This window comes from Alnus glutinosa, chromosome 5 (assembly GCF_958979055.1).
Source record: "Alnus glutinosa chromosome 5, dhAlnGlut1.1, whole genome shotgun sequence".
In the NCBI taxonomy this organism is placed as follows: Eukaryota; Viridiplantae; Streptophyta; class Magnoliopsida; order Fagales; family Betulaceae; genus Alnus; species Alnus glutinosa.
Window position 1 is genome coordinate 30,646,106 of NC_084890.1, and position 20,826 is coordinate 30,666,931.

A 20,826-nucleotide genomic window follows, 5' to 3' on the forward strand; every position below is an offset into this window, starting at 1 on the left:
TTATTCATTCTTTTTTTTTTTTGCCTAAAGAGGAAGTAAGTTTTATTATGGATTTGGTATTGGTTGCTGGAGTGATTTCAGGCTTGTGATGATTGAAAGGGATTTTGGATGTCAACATTAACTGAATGGCTATGGAGTTACTGACTACACTGGTGCGATTGATGGTTAATGTTGCTTCTTTCTTTTTTTGCCTTCTTCCACAAACGAATACTGTTTCATCTTTCCATGTCTTTCTGTCTCTCTCTCTGAATCTCACATGGCATTCACACTCACTGCAAAGCATGTAATTACGAAGCTAAAAGAAGACAATTTCACTTTTGCCCAACACTAAATTCCGTCAGGAGTATTATCTTCTAATCTACGTGGTGGCTGCGGTCCTCTATAAGGTGGTAGAAGTACTTGTTAGGAATCCATTTCCGTTGGTGATGAAAAAACATTAGGGCCTCGTTTGGTTTGCAGATTAGACCCATGGAAAGGAATAACTATTCCTACTGAATAGCTATTCCTTTGTTTGGTTGTATATTATTTAAGGGAATAGTTATTCCCACGGAATACCTATTCCCTTACGAAGAGGAATAGGTATTCCACTCAAAAAGGAGTGGAATACCTATTCCTTTCCTGTGGGAATAAATAAAATTCGTCTTTTGCCCAAAAACTCCAACCCTTTCAACATCCAAGTCTCTTATCTCTCTCTCTCTCTGTTTCTTAACTCATGGTGTATTTGGATACGAAATTTTGAAAATAAAATATAATTCTGATTCTACTTTTTTCAAAAATAAATCATATTTTATTCAACTTTTTATAAACAAATCATATTTTATTCATTTTTTTTTCTTCTAAAAAGTCAAATCTCAAAATTCGCAAACAGAATAAGAATTTAATTCTGATTTCAAAAATTCATTACTCAAATGCACCATCAGTATCTCTCTCCATCTCTGCAATTATATTCTCATCTCTGCACCATCGGGAGGACTCCAATTGCCTGGCGGAGGTTTGAGAAAAACTTTGTAAGCAAAGAACGAATGTTTGTTACTGAAAAACAAATAAAAAATAATAAAATAAAAAGGGCTTTGCAGATGATTTATTTTTTTATGATGATTATGTTTTTTTTTTCTTATAAATTATTTTACTTTGTAAGCAAAGAATAAATGTTTGTTGTTGGAAAACAAATAAAATAAAATAAAATAAAAAGGGCTTTGTAGATGATCTATTTTTTTTCATTTTATTTTTTTTATGATGGTGATATGATGATTATGTGTGTGTGTATGTGTGTGTTTTTTTTCCTTACAAATCATTTTGTAGCGTAATTGTATATGAAAAAAAAAGAAAAGAAAAAGCCATGAACTCTATGAAATTTAAAAAAAAAAAAAAAAAAGGTCATAGTATGATTGTTTATGTTTCTAAAATAAAGAAAAAAAATGTCCTTAAGAATATAAATTATATTTTTATAATTTATATAATTTATAAAAATATTTTTATAATTTATTTATTTATTTATTTATTTATTTTTTTTTTTTTTTTACTTATCAAAAAAATAAATTATATTTTTATTATAAGGGTGTTTTAGGAAATTTGATTATAATATGATTCCATTCACCAATGTATTGCACTGTACCAAACAAAAGAATACATATGCAATGTTCTATTCTACAATTCCACCGTTACAACCAAACAAAAGAATAGGAATAGTTATTCCATTCCACCTTCATCTATTCCCAGGAATAGTTATTCCTTTTCCTAATGGAATAGACATTCCGCAAACCAAACGAGGCCTAGGAATTAACTCACGACACAATCCCTTTATTCTCTTTGGCTCTACAAATTTATTAGCCAAAAGTGGTAAAAAAAATTAAGTTTATTTATTTTAGCTTATCACTTTTTTTTACCACCAACATCAGGCTCATCATTTTTTTTTTTTTCTAAATCAGGCTCATCATTTAAACTAGAGAAAAGTACATTCTACATATACTCTTCTTAAACTACTATCTAAATGGCAATGTGTCTCTTAAACTACTAATTGTGTCAATATCTCTTTTAAACTACCAAACAATGTCAATGTCTCCCAATAACAAAAATACCCTTCATAAAATTATAAAAATTATATAAAAACAAAACAAAAAAAAGGAAGAAAAAAAAAACGAAGTTTTTCAAATTTTTTTTTTTTTTTATGTTGTTTTTTTGTTTTATATAATTTTCAGTTCGGGCCAACCTTGGGTTTTGTTATTTTTCTCGAATTCATAAGGATATATCTGTCTTATTGAAGCTTTTTTATGGTCATTTTTTTGTGCTTTTGTTGGCTTTAAGGGGATATTGATTTTTTTTTTTTTTTTTTTTTTTTTGTAGTTTAGGGGTGGGACATTGATGCAATTGATAGTTTGATGAGTATATTGATAATGAAATGATAGTTTGAGAGGGGCGTACTTTTCCCTTTTAACTATCTACTCTTACTATTCCATTTAAATATTATTTTTTTGAAGATTTTTTTTATTCTTTCTACAACAATCATATATTTGAATATTTGTCTTTTCTTAACGGTCATACTTTTTAAAATTTATCTTTTCCTGTCATGTTTTTAAAATATATTTTCTACTACGTGACAAATAATTATTTATCTCATGGTGATAAATATAATAAATAATTTTAAAAAATATAATTAATAAAATATACTAAAAATTTTAGGACAGTTCCCATTCCTTCCATAATACATTACAACGTAGATGTTATAGTCATCATCAAGTTGGTACAAGTTGAAGAGTCACGCTAGGGACCATCTTTTTATCATTCCAAAGTTTATGTGATTTTTTTTTTTTTAAAATTATCATCGGATCAAAATTTAGTATGATTCCTCTTAAATCCAATGATGATTTTAAGAACCATATCAATTTGGGTGGATAAAAAGATGACCCCTAACATTACTCCAAGTTCTCACTTAAATTACTTAATAAAAGAAATAGGCAAAAAAAAGAAAAAAGAAAAGAAAAAGAGAGAATGTTATTATTTTTTTTAACCCCCCCTTTTTTTTTTGAAAAAAAAATAAAAAATTATTGAGTGAACACTGTTCGGCCTCAGCAATGGAGAGGATTTTTGAGCCCTTCCAGAATTTTGCCTCACCAAAACGCTATTTTGGCGAGAGTGCTGTAAATTTTCTTAATACTACTTAAATTGCATATAAGAACCCCAAGAGAGGGGTCTCTTGCACACTACTGAGAAGGTCGCTGAAGCGCCCATCATTGATGATGGCAAACCAGGCCTTGCATTCGTATTGAACATCAAAACAATCGTGGATGAGATCATCAAGAATATATAAAAGATCCTCAGTTTGGTTAAAATCCTCCATCCATCATTTTTCTCTTCTTGTTCTCCTTGAGCTGTACAAGATCTTCCCGTTACATGACAGTGAGGTACATGATAGAGGAATGCAATGAACCCTTCCCTATAGGCAAGTGCTAATTCAAAATGAGCAGTGCTATATACTCTTTCCTTTTTCTTGGAACCGGTTACAATTTCTCCTTTTTGCTATTGTTTTCTTCTTGAAACTTAAGTGGCATATACAATTTGAGTAAGACAGGGCATAGGTGTTCGACCAAGTACTTGTAATTATATACATACATATATGTACACAGAACATTGCTCTTTTTTGCCCTTCTGGCTGATTCTCAATACATCACTTGCGTATTCTTTACATGCACAAAGAATGATAGCAAAGATCCTTTACAAACTGCTTCAGATTGATATCGAGTACCAATGAATGCTCGGAAAGAAGTTGCCACTCACCCCCATCCAATCACCCCTTCGAGCTTCTGATACAAATCTGCAAGAGAACGATAGAGAATGGCAGCAGCAGGCGGCCTCGGCAGGGAGCCGAGAAGTATATCTAATGCAGTCAATGACTGGCTGCCATAGAATCGAGAATTCTCCCTTGTTCGGGTGGTGACAATACTACCTTCAAGTGAACATCCGACGAATGCACCTGCATGTTCACAGATAATCATATTCTGCAAGAAGGAACTACCAACCAAAAAAAAAGAGGAAACAACAGGAACTAGAATTAGCCTTAGACAGACATGTTCATAAATCAAATAAATCATGCACCTTTACTGCAGCTGTATGTATAACAAGCAGCATAACCACCATCACCAGCTCTTACATCAGCTTCAGCTGCCCTTCCTACAATTCCCACTGCTGCACTCAAACCAGCTCCAACTGAAAGATGGATATTACCACTAAATGTCTTGACAGCATCAGTTGTTCTCAACACAATAATGAAATCCGTCAATTCGCCTCCAGCCTGGTAAGGGTATAAAAAAATAAAAAAAGAACAAGAGAAAATAAAGTTTTCAATTTCTAGAAGAATAGAGAACACATTAGATTGGAAATCAGGATTAAGGTTCATTAAGTTTTTTTTTTGATAAGTAAGAAAATTTCATTAAAAAAGCGTAAGGCGCCCTTAAGTACACAGGGAGTTTACACAGGAGCAACTCAGCTAGCCCACATGAAAAACCCAATAAAACCCATAAGAAACTACATACCCACAACACCCAAAACCCACATGAAACCCAAGATACAATAGAAATCCCCCAACAAACACCCAAGATACAAAGTAACCCCCATAATAAAATAAAACCCAAAAGAACCCCCCATCTAACACCCAAGATACAAAGTAATCCCCCATAATACAATAAAACCCAAGATTTAAAAGAAACCCCCCATCAAACACCCAAGATACAAAAGAACCCCCCATGATACAATAAAACCCAAGATACAAAGTAACCCCCTCATTAAGTTGAAACGCATAGATGCATGCAAGATTGAATATTTAAACAGCATAGACATCTATATTAGGTTAAATAATGAATTGAAAAATAAACAGAACGAATATTGAAGCTGTTCAGATTTTAAAAGTGCTTGCCCAGAAGAAAACCGAAAGAGAACATTGACAATTGCTTGTACATGTTGGTAGTCTGTGCTTCAATTTCACAGTACTTGGAATAGATGAAGACAATAAACATGGAAGTTGTCAGAGATGAACTTGCTCACCTGAGCCCCCCACCCCGCACCAAATGTAGAAATGGCAGATGGTGGGGACCATGAACCATCTTCTCTACGTGCAACCACAAGTCCAGTTCCAATATTGTAGGTAACCATCATCCCGACTTTCACGACAGTAATGATTGCAAGGCCTTTTGCTTGTCGTAGAATGGCATCTGGAATTTTTTTCTCAGGTACCTGACAAATTATATAATTTATGATCCACAACACAAAGCAACATGTAAGAATCCAAGAAATTTAGCAGATTATTCAGATGAAGCACATTCAATATCAAAACATGACATAAGAATTTTATGAAGAAACAAATATACATATTCTTGTCGCTATTATCAGTTATGACTTATGAGTTAAGCCAGACTCAAGTTTCACGTGCCATAATTGAAAGAGAAAGACCTCAAAAAGCAAGTAAGAGAGTTGCTAGACTAATATGCTCCCTTTGAAAAAAACCCAGGAATCAGGAATGTACATTCCAAAGGTTAAAATCCAACCCACGAGCAAATAAAGCTCTTAAGGAAAAGTTTGGGCACATAAATCTAATATAATAAACTGGAAGTTTTAGAACTCAAGTTCTTACCTTATTATAAGCCTGGATAGTATTGGCTGCCTTATAGATCTCGTATTCCATGGACTGTCCCCAAGGAAAATTAACCCATGATCTCAAAGTACTGAGGTCTGTCAGGTCATGAGTTGGTGACTGAGCAGCATGACTTACTTGGTCCATCAAGTATGGCTGGACAGAATCAAGGCGTACACAACATACATCACAGACCCGTTGGGGATCCCCAACACGAAACTTTGCAGGCAACAAACTCCTTCCTTTAGAGCATTCACCACAGAATATTCCTCCGCAAAACCGGCAGTGATGCCTGGAGCAAATGATCGGATGAAACCGCACACCACATAGCATACAAGTAGAAGCAGCACTGTCAGCCAACCATTTTGGTGGCTCCGCATCAAGTATTTCCCTCGCATTGCCGAAATTAGCCTCCGTCAGAGTTTGGGCCATCTCTTTCCAAGCTTGCTCAAGTAGAGGGCTTGATACCCATGAGAATGTACACCTGTGGATGTCACCCGAAGCAATCGCACCCACTTTCCCGCGTGCCACAAGTAACATCTCCACCATCACATCCCACATACTCAGCTCCTTTTCTTCTCCAAGGAACTGGTTCCACCCCATGTCTCCTTCAGGGAAGTAACCCCCATTCGAGTGAAAACCTCTGGCCCACTCTTTGTGCTCGCTTTCCAACATAGGTGGAACAGAGACAGGTATCCAAACCCCAGTTTCTTCAGATAGGGGCGAGTCATAAAAAAAGTATCTTCCTTGCTTCTGATGGCTAGCCTCATAGTCTCTTCTCTGATCATTCAGTTCTTCCCTGGAGCCTTGAGGTAACTTGGTCTCACATTCTCGACACACATCCAATCCTTGGATCGCGATACCATCAGCAGACAGCAAATCATTATGCTCTCTGTAATTTTTGAGCCCCTCATCTTCATTCTATTATCATCACCAAAGAAAAGCAACACAACTATCTATCACTTTTTGTTATTTGGACATAGATGCAATTCAAAAATACATTCAGCTTTCTCAATCTATTGTATCATTTGGGACTCACAAATTATTATTTGTCCCGAAAACAAAAATTAAGGGAACGACACCACCAATTTTTGACTCAATGAAAAGACACTTAAAAAATAATCCCATAAAGACCCAGATTCCAAAATTTCCCATATCAACATCCAAAATACTAAAAAATCAAACTATCTCACCAAACAGAAACATATGAGAATCCGAATTCACATCAGAGAGGAAATCATGAAAACCCAGTTTGAGACTCAAAATTTAGATTCTTGCCCTCAATCTTCATAACCTATTAGGACCTTCCCTTAAGAAAGCTAGCTAGCTAGCTATTTTAAAGAATAAAAAAGAAATCCAACAATCAGAAAATACAATCTAAATTAACAATAAGTGATAGCCACAAAAAAGAAAAGTAACACAAGCAAATTGGAACCCCATCAATTACTCTGTATCTATTATCCATACCCACCAAAAAAGAAACAAAATTTATAATTCACCAGACGGAAATAATAATATTACCGGGAGAGAATTGGAATTCTGGCAATCTACATCTTGGGCAAAGGACAAGTTGGAAATCCCAGGCGTCCAAATCTCGGTTTCTTTCTGGGTCTGCATCGAAGAATCAAGGTTGTTGATGTTGCTGTTGTTCTCTTCCATCGTCGATGCCCTTTCCTCAGGCTAAGAGACCTTAGGATTCAGGAAGAAGGACGATGCCGTTTTGGTTACGTAATATTTCTCTTCTTATTTTACTTGTGCCGTGTTGTGTCGCTGTTACGTTACGATTGAAGGTGTGTTCAATATAAGCATATTTTATACGCTGAATTTTGAGTTCGAACGGGTATTTAGGGCATGTTTGGGTAATTTTTTTTTTTTTTTTTAATATTATAATTTAATTATTATTATTTTCAAAAACATGTTCCGGTTGTTTTTAAGAATTCAAATTCTATTTAAATTTTATTAAACCTTTTTTTTTTTTTTTTTTTTTAATGTTGTCTTAAATTTTTTAAACTATCTAAATATAATTTCAAAAAACAAGTTATTTCGGTATTCGCAATTTTGAATATAATACAAAATAGTAGAATATAATAATAAAAAAAAGTTTAGGGTGGACATATAATGAATCATAAGCATTCATGCAAAGATGTGGACTCTTAACTCGAAATTCAATTTAGTGAAATACAAAATAAACTAAATAAAATTAAGGATCATCTAATTTTTTATATAATTTCACAATGTGGTTTTTACATAATTAATTATTAAGGTACTTAAATTTTTTTAGATCAAATTACCTCATCTCACAACTTACTAATATATAATAAATTGAAAAAAATAGTTTTAGAAAATCACAATCCCCTTCAGAAATGATAAAATTTCAAGAACTCCACCTTAAAAAATTTAGCAAATTCTAATTCCCTTTTAAAAAGAGTGATAAATATTTCGTATTTAATCCGTTCAAAGAGGTCCAATGGGCCTGCCGGCTGCCAATGGTGTTACTCAAGGTCAACACGTAAAAAAAGAAGAAGCTAATGCCGTCGTTTTGTATCCAGGTGTTTAAAAAGCTAATAATAACCGTTAAAAAAAAAGAAAAAAAAAAGAAAAAAAAAAGAAGAAAAGATAATAGCACCTCTGATTTTCGAGGTGTGCCTAAATTACAAATCATTTTATGTGATATAAAAAGTTAATGACAAGTCTATGTAGTAAATTATAATTACGAATCACTTTTTGAACCCGTTTTTCATCTACCAAGTTAACAGATTCCGTTAGTTTGCCACGTCATACCTAATAGGAAATTGACATGTGGCCACCCCAGGCCTAAGAGAGGTCTTGCGCCATCCCTAGACGTGGCAGGGCCACCTCTAGTAGCCACTCCTTTGCTATTTTCTATTTTTTTTTAAAAAAAATAAAATGTTTTTTGAGTTTTATTTATTTATTTTTTATTATAATGGACACGTGTCGATTTCTTATTGAGTATGACGTGACAAACTAGCTGAAGTTATTAATTTGGTGGACAGAAAACGGGTTCAGGGAGTGATTCGTAATTGTAATTTACCACAGAGACTCTTCATGAACTTTTTGTACTATAGGAAATGATTTGTAATTTAGACCGACCCAAAGATTAATAGTGCAATTAAAAAAAAAAAAGGGAAAAAAAAGTAAAACAAAAAGAAAAAAAAAAAGAAAAACAGAACCTAAGGCCAAAGCTTGCTCTGATTGGAGCTTTGTTGTCTCTCTCTCTCTCTCTCTCTCTCTCTCTCTCTCTGATGGCAAACTATAATTGTAGCTCAAGCTCAAGCTCTGGGCTTCTCGTCCTCCTTGTTTCCTTCCTTCTCCTCCAAAATCTTCGCGGATCATGCGCATCAAATGGGTCGTCAGCTCGAAACCTCTTAGGGGCCGCTCGGACTCGGATCCCCAACTGCGCCGACTTGGTCTCCGAGTCCCAGTGCTCGCGAAATCCTGAGTGCCGGTGGTGCCAAAGCCAGTCTCTCGACGACACTTGCTTCCCTCGGCTCGAGGCCTGGCGCTTGCCCCAACAGGTCTTCTCCTGCGATTGATTCATCTCTCTTGCTGTTTGTGTGAACCGAAGAGTTTTTGAGTTTTTTGTTTTTGTTTTTGGGTTTATGTGAGATTGATTGGAAATGAAATTGAATTTTGATGAATTTTGAATACCCATTTGTTTGTTTTGTTGAGAGAATGACGGATTGTTTGGTTTATTTGATTCTTTTGGTTGCTTAGTTAAATACCACTTATTCTAAAATCGGTTGATTTAATTAATATTTTAACACTTCTTTCATTAATTCTTTAATAAGTAGGATTTAACACAAAGAATATAGTAATTTAATTAATATTTTAATATCGGAAAATGTGACTGATTTAACTCACAAAAGATACTGCCTTGGGATATGGAAGCTCGGATTTTTATTTGAGAAACTCACTCCATTGTTGTTATGTTTTATATAGAATAAAAAATGCCATAATTTGAGCGATGATTCGGTTATAAAGATAAGGACTTGGGTGTTTGATAGGGCTATCAAAAGACCTAAATATCTTACCACACCGATGTGCCACCGACTTGAATTTCTGACTGTCCAGCAATGTGGTGCGTTTGGAAACTGATGGCCATTGGGTCGATATTCGGTTCTGGGAGTAGTTTGTCGGATGAAACAGTTTGAAAAATAAACTGGTTCAATTGGATGCCAGTGAGATGACTTCATTCCAGTATATATTGACAATTACAAAATGTTTGAAAACAAGATAATTACAGATAAGCTATACATTCAAAAGTATAAAATACAATCTAATCTTCTAGAATACAATAGCAGTTCAAATATTGGTGTCATCTGATTCCCCTCATCTTCGACTCTGCTGTATTTGAGTTTGCTGCATTATATTCGATTGAGGACATTTTAGTTTGTGAAGCTTCTGTTGATGAACAGACAGCAATATCAGTATGGTTAACAGAAATCAAACCCGACTGACTTCATATACAAATGCAATTATGGGTTTGAAATATAAGACCTTTAAGTAAGCTGCATGGTATATGGTGATCACTTGTGAAGAAATTAGCTCAATAAGTGGTTGCCTAAAACAATAAGGAGTAAGATGAAGATCTAGACCAAAACCTTTTGGACTTAATATCATGTCGCCTTAGAACTTTTGCTTAGCAACTCATCATAACATTGTTGAGGTTATACGCGTTCATCTTGTTTTACTTCATACAAGTTCCACTTCAATTGGATCAAGACAAAAACCCAGGTTAGAGTTTATACTTTTCTGCAAAATTTACATAATACATGTAACTTTTGACTTGAATAGAAGCTGGTTTCGAAAAGAAGCAAACCTTAACATGCATAAGTCTTGGAACGAAGTTGCATATGCCATGTAATCTCATAAATTTGAGCTGTTTCTATAATGAGAATTCTCTATCTGCTGTGTTAATGGTCATGATCAGCATACGTTCTGATGGCCTGACTGTTACCACTTTCCCTTTGGTCATTGTATCACTTTGATTGCTAATAAGATGGAATATGTGTGGAGAAAACCACTAGATTTGGTTTATGACTACAGCGGGGAATTATAAAAGATGGAGGAAGATGCCATTCTAGGAATTACAAGAATACAGTGGTCCGGTTCTATTTCCCTAGGCAACCTTTATCTGCAAGGTTGTGCTACCCAAACCAAGGGCTGTACATGTGGTAGTACTAGAAAAGTGGCTGGGAGTGAACAAGGATGGAACAATTGAAAGGCTTAATGCATTTCTCTGTGATGTGGTTTCTCCATTAATGCAATGGCCGGGTTTACGACTGCTTTGTCTCTCTCAATGTTGTCAACCACCTTATTAATTCATGTTGATAAGAAGAATCAATTTCCTCCTTTAATGCCTTACACACTATGTACTATTGCTGCATACTCATCCTGTCCATACTTTTCTGGCACACTTTTGTCCCAAATTTACTCAGGGGCGTCTAATGTCGGAGCCATACCAGCAGTATGCTGCTTTCTCCATCAGCATGTCCCTTTCAACTTGGTCGTTGTCAATTGGTGTATAAACTTAATTTAATAGCATCCTGCAAGTTAAAGTCTAAGCTTAAACTGACTTCTATCATCAGCCCCTAGTTCAATGCCATAAGGGTAATGATAGTCCATTTCTTTGGGACATGCTTTCTGCTTCTACATTCTAGCTTTTCTTCTATTGTTTTGATGTTATTCATCAGTATTATACTGGGTTTGAATTTTGAGGTTTTGACTCTTTAAGCTAGATATGGTTCTGTGAAGATCTCTCTTAAAAACGAGAGGACATTCTAGGGAGTTGGCTTCAGATAAAAGCAATCATCAAGATACTGCATGCTTCACACTATATTTTGCAAACAATTCCCATTTCATAAAGAAAATTAGATTATTGTTCTAAAGTTTGGGGCAGGGTTGGCAGGATTTTAGGCTCTTATGAGACTTTACCTAAGGCTTGCCATACTCAGTTCTGCAATGTTCTGATCAGGCATTATCCTTATGCAGCGGTATTAAAGTGAGGAGGCAGTAGATGCATTAGATAAGGCTTGCATCATAGGCCAAAATAGTACTTCATGAGAGATTCTCTAAATTGGTAGAGAGAAGCATAGAAGCTTTTCCACTGAGGCTTAAATGTCATTTGCCTCAGAGATTGGAAGTCATATTCCACCTTGAAGAGCCCGCACGACCAACAAGAGAGCAAAATAAGTGTAAGAGCTTTGCAGAAAAGACACTCATCCTGAAGGCATGATTGTGCTCTCTCTTATTGGTCGTGCGGGCAGATTACAAGAAAATGAGCAGAACACAACTAGAATTCTAATACTTGTCAGGAAAAGCATTTTCTAATACTTACAAGAAAATCGAGACAAATGTGGGTACTGGGAGGGTTGACACTCTGAAAATACAACGTTGAGCTCTCCCATCATTTGCATTTTGCAATGTTGCCAAATTGAACACTAAAGGGAAAGCGCACCACAATCTTTCTTCCTCACGAGCTCCCCAGTGAAGAAGCTACAAGATCAAATGTAAAGGATTCTAGCAGACGCACATCCTATCAGATGCTTGTTACTGTAATTTTCAGTTTTCACTTTGAAGAATAAATTATTCTCTGAGGCGCAAAGTTACTGTCTGCAGACTGCAGATCATATTTTGTGTTCTGGGGGACCTTAATTTTATCAAATTATCTCTCTTGGCCTTTACAAACACTCGTTTAAGCCCTTGAACTTGTTTCAGTAGTTGATGACACCCAAAAAAACCAAAAACCAAAAACCAAAAACCAAAAACATAATAACAGAAGTACCTTTCAAAACAACATATGGGATTCGATGAACTTTGGTCTATATTAAACCACTGGATCTTCAACATAGAGACAACTAAATAAAATTACCCAAAGCTTCTTTTCTCATTACAAATTGAACAACTTTGTTCAACGCATTCCAAGAAAAAGAAACTCAAAAAAACCAAAAACAAAACAAAGAAATCATAGAATCCCAAACCATCAAAGTGTTTTTTTAGCATCCTGATCAGCACCCACATAGAGCTTCACAGCCTCCCTCATATCCTCAACCCCATCGCAACCCTCCAAGAACTCCATCAACCTCCCCAACTCTCTGTCCCCGAGATCCCCCGTAAAGGGTACGATAGGAATCGCGTTCTCCGGCTGCAACCCGTAGGCATTCGGGTTGTCGTCCACGATCAACACGCGCCTCAGGTCCCTCCCCAGCCCGGACAAGTCCTTCACGTACTTCCCATCTATCTCCTTGCACGCGTCCCGGTACAGCGCGTGGGCCACCACGCCTTTCCGGTCGAGCCTGTCCAACACCAGCGACGCGTACTCTCTTCGCCCTGCCGTGAACACCACGACCTCGAATCGCTCACCCAGCGCGGCCAGTAGATCGTCGACACCTGGCCGCTTCTGCACGTAAAAGTTCATGATCTCGCCGTCGATCCTCGGCCTCACCAGGAAGTCGAACCGGTCCGGCGGTGGGTCCATTTTGGAGTGGACCAGGGTCTCGTCTAAGTCCAAAACCACCGTTCTCTTCGGCGCGATCAGCGGCGGGAGACGCGCTGGTTCTATGTTGTCGAACACGAGGGCTTTCCGTACACTGGTTTCGGATTCGGGTTGTTCGAGTTCGGGGATTTTGTGGAGGATCTTGTAGCCCTTGTTGTGGCGGTTCGGGCTGGGGGTGGCGATTCGGGCCAACTTGGAGAAGAGCTTGACGAGGCGGCGATGGCACGCGAAGAGCGACTTGTTGATGGAGGCGATCACGTTCTTCGCCGGAGATTTCCGCCTGTGGCGCCGCCGATGCTGGTGGTTGCTTTTCCGGCAGTCTTTGATGGACTTCGTTGGGGTCCTCTTGGAGATCTTCGACACCATTTTCTGGGTTTTTCAGAGAGAGAGAGCAGAGAGATAGAGATAGAGTGAGAGAGGGTTGGTGCCTTGGTGACGCTGCTTTGGACAGAGAAATGGTGGGTCGGAGAAGATTTTAAATTTGGGTTCGGAGCAACGGTCATCAGTATTGGTTCGGAACCGAGGCTAGAGAGGTTGGGTACTTGGGTTGATAACTTGATATGTATGGCAGTATGGGGTTGAGATTTTTTCGTTTTTGGTTAAATTTTGTTTACGTGGACTTTTTTCATGTTAAAATTAGAGGATGAGATTAAAAATTTGAAGGGTGGGAGATTGTTTCCTGTTTAGAAGGAAGAGATAGAGTTGTTTTTGCTTGAGTATTTTCAACTGTTTTTAAGACGATTAAATTTAGAAAAGTGGTATACACTATATTTTTATTTTATAATGTTGATGTGACAGTCTCAATTAACTTATATATAAATTGTTCAGAAATTTGAAATTTGATTTAATGGTTATTTGAGACTGTCACATCAACATTTTAAAATAATTGTGAGATGAAAATATAATTTCTAACATTATTCTTAAATTTACAATAAATTATTTATAAATTTGAAATATGGAGAAAGTTGTCCAAAAGAATAATGTTACTGTTCACACCTATTTTACATAAGTTGATTTAACATATTTTAAATGGCATTTTATGTTAATCATTTTCTTTTTTGAAGTTTCAATTTACATTTAATTATTTAGAAAGTTTAATTTTAGAATTTTTAGAAGTTTAAATTTAGTTATACCTAAAGGATAGTATTGTTAGTAAGTGTAGGGGTGTAAACGAGTTGAGAATAGCAGTACGTCCGCATCCGCTATTCGCACCTAACCGCGATCCGTACATACAGATTCGAATAATAGTGTTAGGGTATGTGAATGAGGTTATTCCGCATTCACTTTATATATATATATATATATATATATATATATATATATATATATATATATATATATATATATATATATATATATATATATATAAAACTCACTAAAATGACGTCATTTTGAATTTGATTAGTTTAAGACTTTTAGGTTACGTTAGGTTTTTTTTATTATCATCTCTAAGCTATACCTCACTACATATACTTTTTTTTTTATTATTATTTTTTCTTTTCTCGAGCTAATTTAAACCCCGATTACTCTATGAGACAAAGACATTCTATAGTCGATAATTGTGAATTATATGGAACAAGTGAAATCTTAATTTATTTAAGCTTGCATATAGTAATAACCGCATTACTCAATCTTCTATTATAAATTTAGATATTAATCGAAAATGCCAATTACCTCGTATGCAAATAACGGATAATAATTGCAATAAACGCGTGGGTGCGGATAATAATTGAATGATGCATATGCGGGTGCAGATAATAACCGAATGATGTAGATGTGGATGCGAATACCTAAAAGTGATAACCACATTATGCAGATGCTGATATTGCTAATAACTTCATTTGAATTTTTACCCCTACTTTTTTTATTTTATTTTATTTTATTTTATTTTATTTTTTATTTTTTTTTAAGGTAGGTCCCCTACTTTTTTGGTATAAGTAACCTCACGATGGCCTAGTCTGAAACATCATTTATCCTTTAAATTAGAAACGTATCTTATCCCATGGATCTTATTACAGTTACTATTTTTGGAGTATAGTGCATTTCACTAAATTGGGATGGATCCTTTACAATGCGGGTGATAAGTAGGATAAAACCGGGCTAAGAACCCATTTCGGGCTTTAGTAAAGAAGTTGCTTGGGCCGGTTGGCCTAATTTCCAACATGTGGGATCCTAAGTATACTTTAGCAGGTCTGTGAAAATTGATTTGCATTGACTTATTGGTCTGATGGTGGACTTGTTAGCTCCCTAGATTTCTTGTTTTTTTGTTTAATGGAGCCAGAATTACAGGGGCACATTGTTCGCCTGTGCACCCCCTCCCATCTTATAATTTAACCAATTCATTTTCCAAAGTATTTGGCTCTTTATCTTTACTGCCTATTTACGCAAAGCTGCCTTGAAACAAGCACACGCAAACATCCAAAAATAAAAAGGAGTCCGGCAGGATGTATCTGAAAAATAAGAAGCAACGGTATAAAAGCAAACGTTAAAATCACTAAAGTGTTAATATTGGATGCCATATGCCACTGCTCTTCCTTTCTTTTCTATGAAGGATGGTAAAGGGGCAGATGGGTTTTTGTATAAATTTGTTGGTTGTTATTAGGGATCCCATTGTCGTGGTTGGCCTTGGTGTTTGCCGTTTGGAGCGTCGGTGTCGGTGTTGCTGTGTGTATACAGTGGCATTAGGCGGCAGTTGCAGTTACGGCCGTATGAGTTAGAGTAGTATTAGGTAATTAAATTTATTATTTTTTTATTAAATCAAAATTTTGAGATATCTAAATCCTTATTTTAAAGTTTATTCTAGTTAGCAATTTGTAATTTTTGGATTACATTCTTTTCTCTCAATAAAATTTGTGCCATTTAGCCCGATGTCAAAATCAAAATTTAGAACACAAAAAAAAAAAAAAAAACAGATTTCAATGCATTGAAAGCAAAAAATTGTCACACAATTTACTTCAAATACATAAATTTGTGCAAAAAAAATTCTGTCTATTTGCCTAATTAAATATTCCATGCACATAAATAATATCAAACTGATTATGTGTTATTTTTACAGTTGATTTTATTTGTTTAAAAAGAATAATAATAATAATAATAATAAAAAACAAATGGAAGAGGGTGCTATAAACGTGCCTAATAAAATTGCAAGTAGTGGGATCACGGGCGGCCAAATAAAAATTGAGGCCTAAGGCAGAAATTTGAGGTGTGGCCGTTTAAATTTTAGAATTTTAATACAATAAATTTTATATTAAATATTAAAAAATTATTATTCCAACTTTTTGAGATATAAAATTACTGATCAAATTCTCTATGTTCAAATTTTGTTAATATGAGTAATCTATTTTATCTTGTATGATAAACAATATAATTATAATTGGGATTTAATTATTTGTATGCTAAAATTAACGACACGCGATCGGAATTCATAACAACCACAAATTAAAATAACAGTGGCTAATAGCTATAACATATAAAATATCAAAGAAATAAAGAATAATAAAACCAAGATCAAAAGATTAAAAGTGATAAAAAAAAAAGAGAAAAAATAAATATAAAAAGGTGCTTTAGTTTGAATTTTATTTTATTTTTTATAATTTTTTTAAACCATATATCGTTGCATTTCAAATATTGACAATTTGACATTTTCTCATTTTCTTTTCTTGAAGCGTTTTTTAGGGCAGTAGGCCGTGCCCGCCCTAATTGACAGAGCCATGGTACGGATGATGGTGTGTAAAGATTACATACCAAAGCCGAGATGGTACCAAAGGGGTTATTTTGAAGATCAGGAATATGTTTTACATCCTCCTCTTCCTCGTCCTCGTCCTCCTCCTCCTCCAGCCGCTGCTCCTCCACCTCCAGCTGAAAAACCGAGGCCTGCTCCTCATCCACAACCAGAAGCAGATGATCATGCGGGAGATGCAAGGATGTCACAAGGAGAATTGGGGCAGACAAAAGTGGAGGAGGCAAGCTCAACGGGAGATGTTCGAAGGACTGAAACTAATGAGAGTAAGTGCTCTCCCTAGCTTTCTCTCTCGTCATTCGCACTCTTACTCTTATATCATTAACTTTAAATATCTTTTTGGAAAATTTTTAGGGGAAAAGAGATTGAAATACCTTCAAATCTATCTTCCCCTCTATCGAGCTGGCCTAGAAGGTGATTGGCAAGCTACTAAGGCCATACTTGAGAGATATCCAGATGCCGTTCGACTTCCCATATCAGAAGACAAGCAAACTATTCTTCACATTGCAACGTTAGCAAAAAACTATTCTTTTGTAACAGAAACGCTAAAAAGGATGCGTCCGGATGACTTAGAATTGGAAGACACGGACCATAACACCGCCCTTTACTATGCTGCTTTGTCAGGAAGTGTAGACATTGCCAAGGAGATGGTGAACATGAACCAAAAACTGCCATTGATCGGCCGTCCTTCGGGAACCGTTAAACTACTACCACTTCATGCGGCATCGATGCTTCCAAATAAAAAAATGGTGGAGTATCTATTCTCTGCGACTCCTTTTGAACAGTTGACTGCTACTGAACGCATTAATCTCCTTATTTCTACAATTCACGCTGATTTTTATGGTAATGTATATATTCTCTGCGACTCCTTTAGATCGTTCTTACTTTGACAATGAATTTTAGGCTAGCTGTTAGACAAGCAGGATAGAGTACTGATTACTTGCCACTTCTAATATTGCAATATCTTTAATAATCATATATATATATATATATATATATATATATATATATATATATATATATATATATGTATAAATATATATCTTTGAACCAACCTTAATTTAATTTCCATGCAAACAGATGTAGCATTGGATATTCTGAAAAAGGATGCAACGTTAGCAACTACCGAGGACAGCGAAGGGCGCATAGCATTGGAAGTGTTGGCATACAAAACTTTTGCAGTTGGCAGTAGAAGTCAGATGTCAACATCCTGTTAGTTTAATTTGCCTCCAACCCTAACTTATATTAATTATATATTCGGTATTCCAACTACTTAATTGTTTTTATTAATTACGTTCATCAAATCTACACTACTTTTTCTTTCGGCAAAATTTCAATCAACTCCAAAATAATTGTTCTCGAGAATTTTTGACTAGGGGATCGAGAAACTTCTCTTGGCCGAAAATTCAAAATACACATAATATATAAAATCTAGAATATTCTTCCTGAGAAAAATTAAAGAAACTTTTGCAAAAGTTTAAATCATTTAATAAACGAGCTTAAATAAATAAATAATAAAACATTTCATTACCTTCATGTAAATCAAATATATATATATATATATATATATATATATATATATATAGTATGGATCTCACAAAGAGTCGTAATATATAAATATATATTTTTAATAATTTTTTACCAAATGATCTTTGAATAGATTCTTGTCCTATTCTTAGGGTACAAAGAGGGTTGGAAGAAACCTGTCATGCCGAGGTTAGCCCATGAATTAATTGACTGCCTTTGGAAAAGTAATCAAAAATTGGAAGACAAGAATCCTGTCATGCCGACGTCAGCCCATGGATCTTTAATTGAGGACCTTTGGAAAAATATTCAAACATTGCCAGACAAAGAGTTCTTAGACTTCGTTGAGAAACATTCCTCTTTACTTTTTGTTGCTGCGGAATTGGGGAATGTTGAATTTTTAACCATACTTTTACGCTCTCATCCCGATCTCATGTGGAAGATTGATTCAGACAACAGAAATTTATTTCACATTTCTGTTTTACATCGACAAGAGAGTGTATTCAATCTAATACATGAAATAGGCGCTTTCAAGGATATGATTGCACTCTGTGTTGACAAAAATCAGAACACCATGCTACACTTGGTTGGACACTTGGCTCCTACAAGCAGGTTAAAAATCGTATCAGGAGCAGTCCTTCAAATGCAACGGGAATTGTTGTGGTTTAAGGTGTGTTCTCATATTATTCCAATTTCTTTAATTTCTTTGGTTGCACTTTCGCCATACAATTTACATCTTTGTTATTGTAGGAGATCGAAAATATAATGCCGCCTGCATACTTGAATTCGAAGAATTTAGCAGGCAAAACACCCCAAGATATATTTACTGAGGAACATAAAAAGTTACAAAGAGAAGGTGAAAAGTGGATGAATAAGACAGCAAACAATTGCATGCTTGTGGCAACATTAATTGTTACAGTCGTTTTTGCTGCAGCCTTCACTGTACCGGGTGGAAACCATCAAGAATATGGCATTCCTCTCTTGCTGAAAAATAAATGGTTTACGGTATTCTTCGTATCAGATGTAATCGCAATGTTATTTGCTTCGACCTCGATATTAATATTTTTTTCATCAATTCTAACATCTCGTTACAAGGAAGAAGATTTCCTCGAATCTTTACCCAAGAGGTTGGTGTTTGGACTCACTGCACTTTTCATCTCCATAGTAGGCATGATGGTCGCCTTCAGTGCAGCTTGCATTTTGGTCTATAAGAGGAAAACGACATGGATTCCGTTTGTTATAATTGCTGTAGCTGTTCTCCCAATTGTTTTGTTTGTTTGGCTAATTAACGATCTTTTGCTTGATATATTCAGCTCAACATTCTGGCCTAGATCTCATTTTGGGCCACGTAAACATGGGCTTTTCAAGCAAAAGGTAGCTGTCGACCCCAACAAAATTGATCACTAGAAAAGGGATCGAGGAGGCCCAGCAAGGAATTTAGCAAAAATCAAGACTTTTCAATTGTTGTCCATCAAACCTTCAATTTATTCTTTATGAGAATTATTCTCGTTTGTGTGAGAAATATTTAATTTCACATTGTATTTTTCTAATTTGTAAACCCACTGAAGTCAAGTACCGTTTAATAAGGAATTCCATTTGTCAAGTAATGTACTATACCTCTCATTCCACCTCAATTCCTTTCAAAAATAAGTGACTTTTGTTAAAAAGTTTTAAAAATTAATATAATTATGTATTTATATTTATATTTTTTGTTTGACAACTTTTTATAATATAAATCATTTAAATTAAGACTATTGGAAGAGTAAGAGAGGAAATAATGTAGGTATAATTATAATGTCAACTCGATCACCAAACTATTAATTTAAAATAATACATGAGTGTATGGACCTATGTGTATGCTTTAATATGGTGCAAAGCAGTGAAAGCACCGAAGGCACTTCTCTGTGTGTGGCATTCATTTCATTATCTAAAATCCAAATTTTTATCTTTAAGCATGTCTTGCATGTTATCTTCAATGCTTTGAGGTGTTATTCGTGTAGTCTTTTTGCTTGTTACGTTGGATTGATTGCGCTGGATCGGAGAAGCCGATCCATGGACACTACTACGTACAGGAAACTTGGGCTTTACCAACGAATTTGTTGCAAATGTTGTCGGTGAAGCTCTATCGAGATTAATGCCCATTAGCGACCACAAAAACTGTTGTAGTCAATCATAATGTCATCAAATTGCCATCCAATTGATAATGTCTTCCAAACGACGATGAAAAAGTGGGTTAATATAGCCTAACTTTTAAACATATGTTATTAGTTGGGTCGGTTGCATGTCTGTAGGTGACATATGATGTCTCTGATTGATCCAGATGAGCAAGAAGTAAATTGAGTTACAGTTTAAGGCTATTGACTTAACGGTTTTCATAAGACTCAGAGGCCATTGATCATGGTTCTTGGAGAGGAATTAAACAAT

General features: G+C 35.3%; 3 protein-coding genes across 3 annotated transcripts; 1 reads left to right on the plus strand and 2 right to left on the minus strand.

The window, feature by feature from the left end:
* Window positions 1-3,450: 3,450 nt before the first annotated feature.
* On the minus strand, window positions 3,451-7,405 carry LOC133868618 (uncharacterized). The gene is made up of 5 exons (XM_062305550.1): window positions 7,145-7,405; window positions 5,624-6,544; window positions 5,038-5,226; window positions 4,093-4,288; window positions 3,451-3,970 (listed from the first exon to the last, which is right to left on the minus strand). Exons 1-5 carry the CDS (start codon window positions 7,280-7,282, stop codon window positions 3,771-3,773), a joined length of 1,644 nt encoding a protein of 547 aa, XP_062161534.1. The 5' UTR covers window positions 7,283-7,405; the 3' UTR covers window positions 3,451-3,770.
* Window positions 7,406-12,449: 5,044 nt separating this feature from the next.
* Window positions 12,450-13,664, minus strand: LOC133868796 (uncharacterized). The gene has a single exon (XM_062305807.1). It carries the CDS (start codon window positions 13,503-13,505, stop codon window positions 12,627-12,629), a length of 879 nt encoding a protein of 292 aa, XP_062161791.1. The 5' UTR covers window positions 13,506-13,664; the 3' UTR covers window positions 12,450-12,626.
* A 3,185-nt stretch (window positions 13,665-16,849) lies between these two features.
* LOC133869252 (ankyrin repeat-containing protein NPR4-like) lies at window positions 16,850-19,990 on the plus strand. Its single transcript, XM_062306207.1, has 5 exons — window positions 16,850-17,144; window positions 17,233-17,721; window positions 17,959-18,090; window positions 18,558-19,072; window positions 19,153-19,990. The coding sequence occupies exons 1-5, from the start codon at window positions 16,850-16,852 to the stop codon at window positions 19,807-19,809; spliced, it is 2,088 nt and encodes a 695-aa protein (XP_062162191.1). The 3' UTR covers window positions 19,810-19,990.
* Window positions 19,991-20,826: the final 836 nt, after the last annotated feature.

What these genes read in the sequence shown, in the direction of transcription:
- LOC133868618 (XM_062305550.1), bottom strand. Translation starts at nt 7,282, where the DNA reads ATGGAAGAGAACAACAGCAACATCAACAACCTTGATTCTTCGATGCAG. An exon ending in CTATCCAGGCTTATAATAAG is followed by an intron (nt 5,227 to 5,623) that starts GTAAGAACTTGA and finishes ATAATTTGTCAG; the next exon opens with GTACCTGAGAAAAAAATTCC. An exon ending in TACATACAGCTGCAGTAAAG is followed by an intron (nt 3,971 to 4,092) that starts GTGCATGATTTA and finishes GTGAACATGCAG; the next exon opens with GTGCATTCGTCGGATGTTCA.
- LOC133868796 (XM_062305807.1), bottom strand. Translation starts at nt 13,505, where the DNA reads ATGGTGTCGAAGATCTCCAAGAGGACCCCAACGAAGTCCATCAAAGAC.
- LOC133869252 (XM_062306207.1), top strand. Translation starts at nt 16,850, where the DNA reads ATGGTACGGATGATGGTGTGTAAAGATTACATACCAAAGCCGAGATGG. An exon ending in AATTCACGCTGATTTTTATG is followed by an intron (nt 17,722 to 17,958) that starts GTAATGTATATA and finishes CCATGCAAACAG; the next exon opens with ATGTAGCATTGGATATTCTG. An exon ending in GGGAATTGTTGTGGTTTAAG is followed by an intron (nt 19,073 to 19,152) that starts GTGTGTTCTCAT and finishes TTGTTATTGTAG; the next exon opens with GAGATCGAAAATATAATGCC.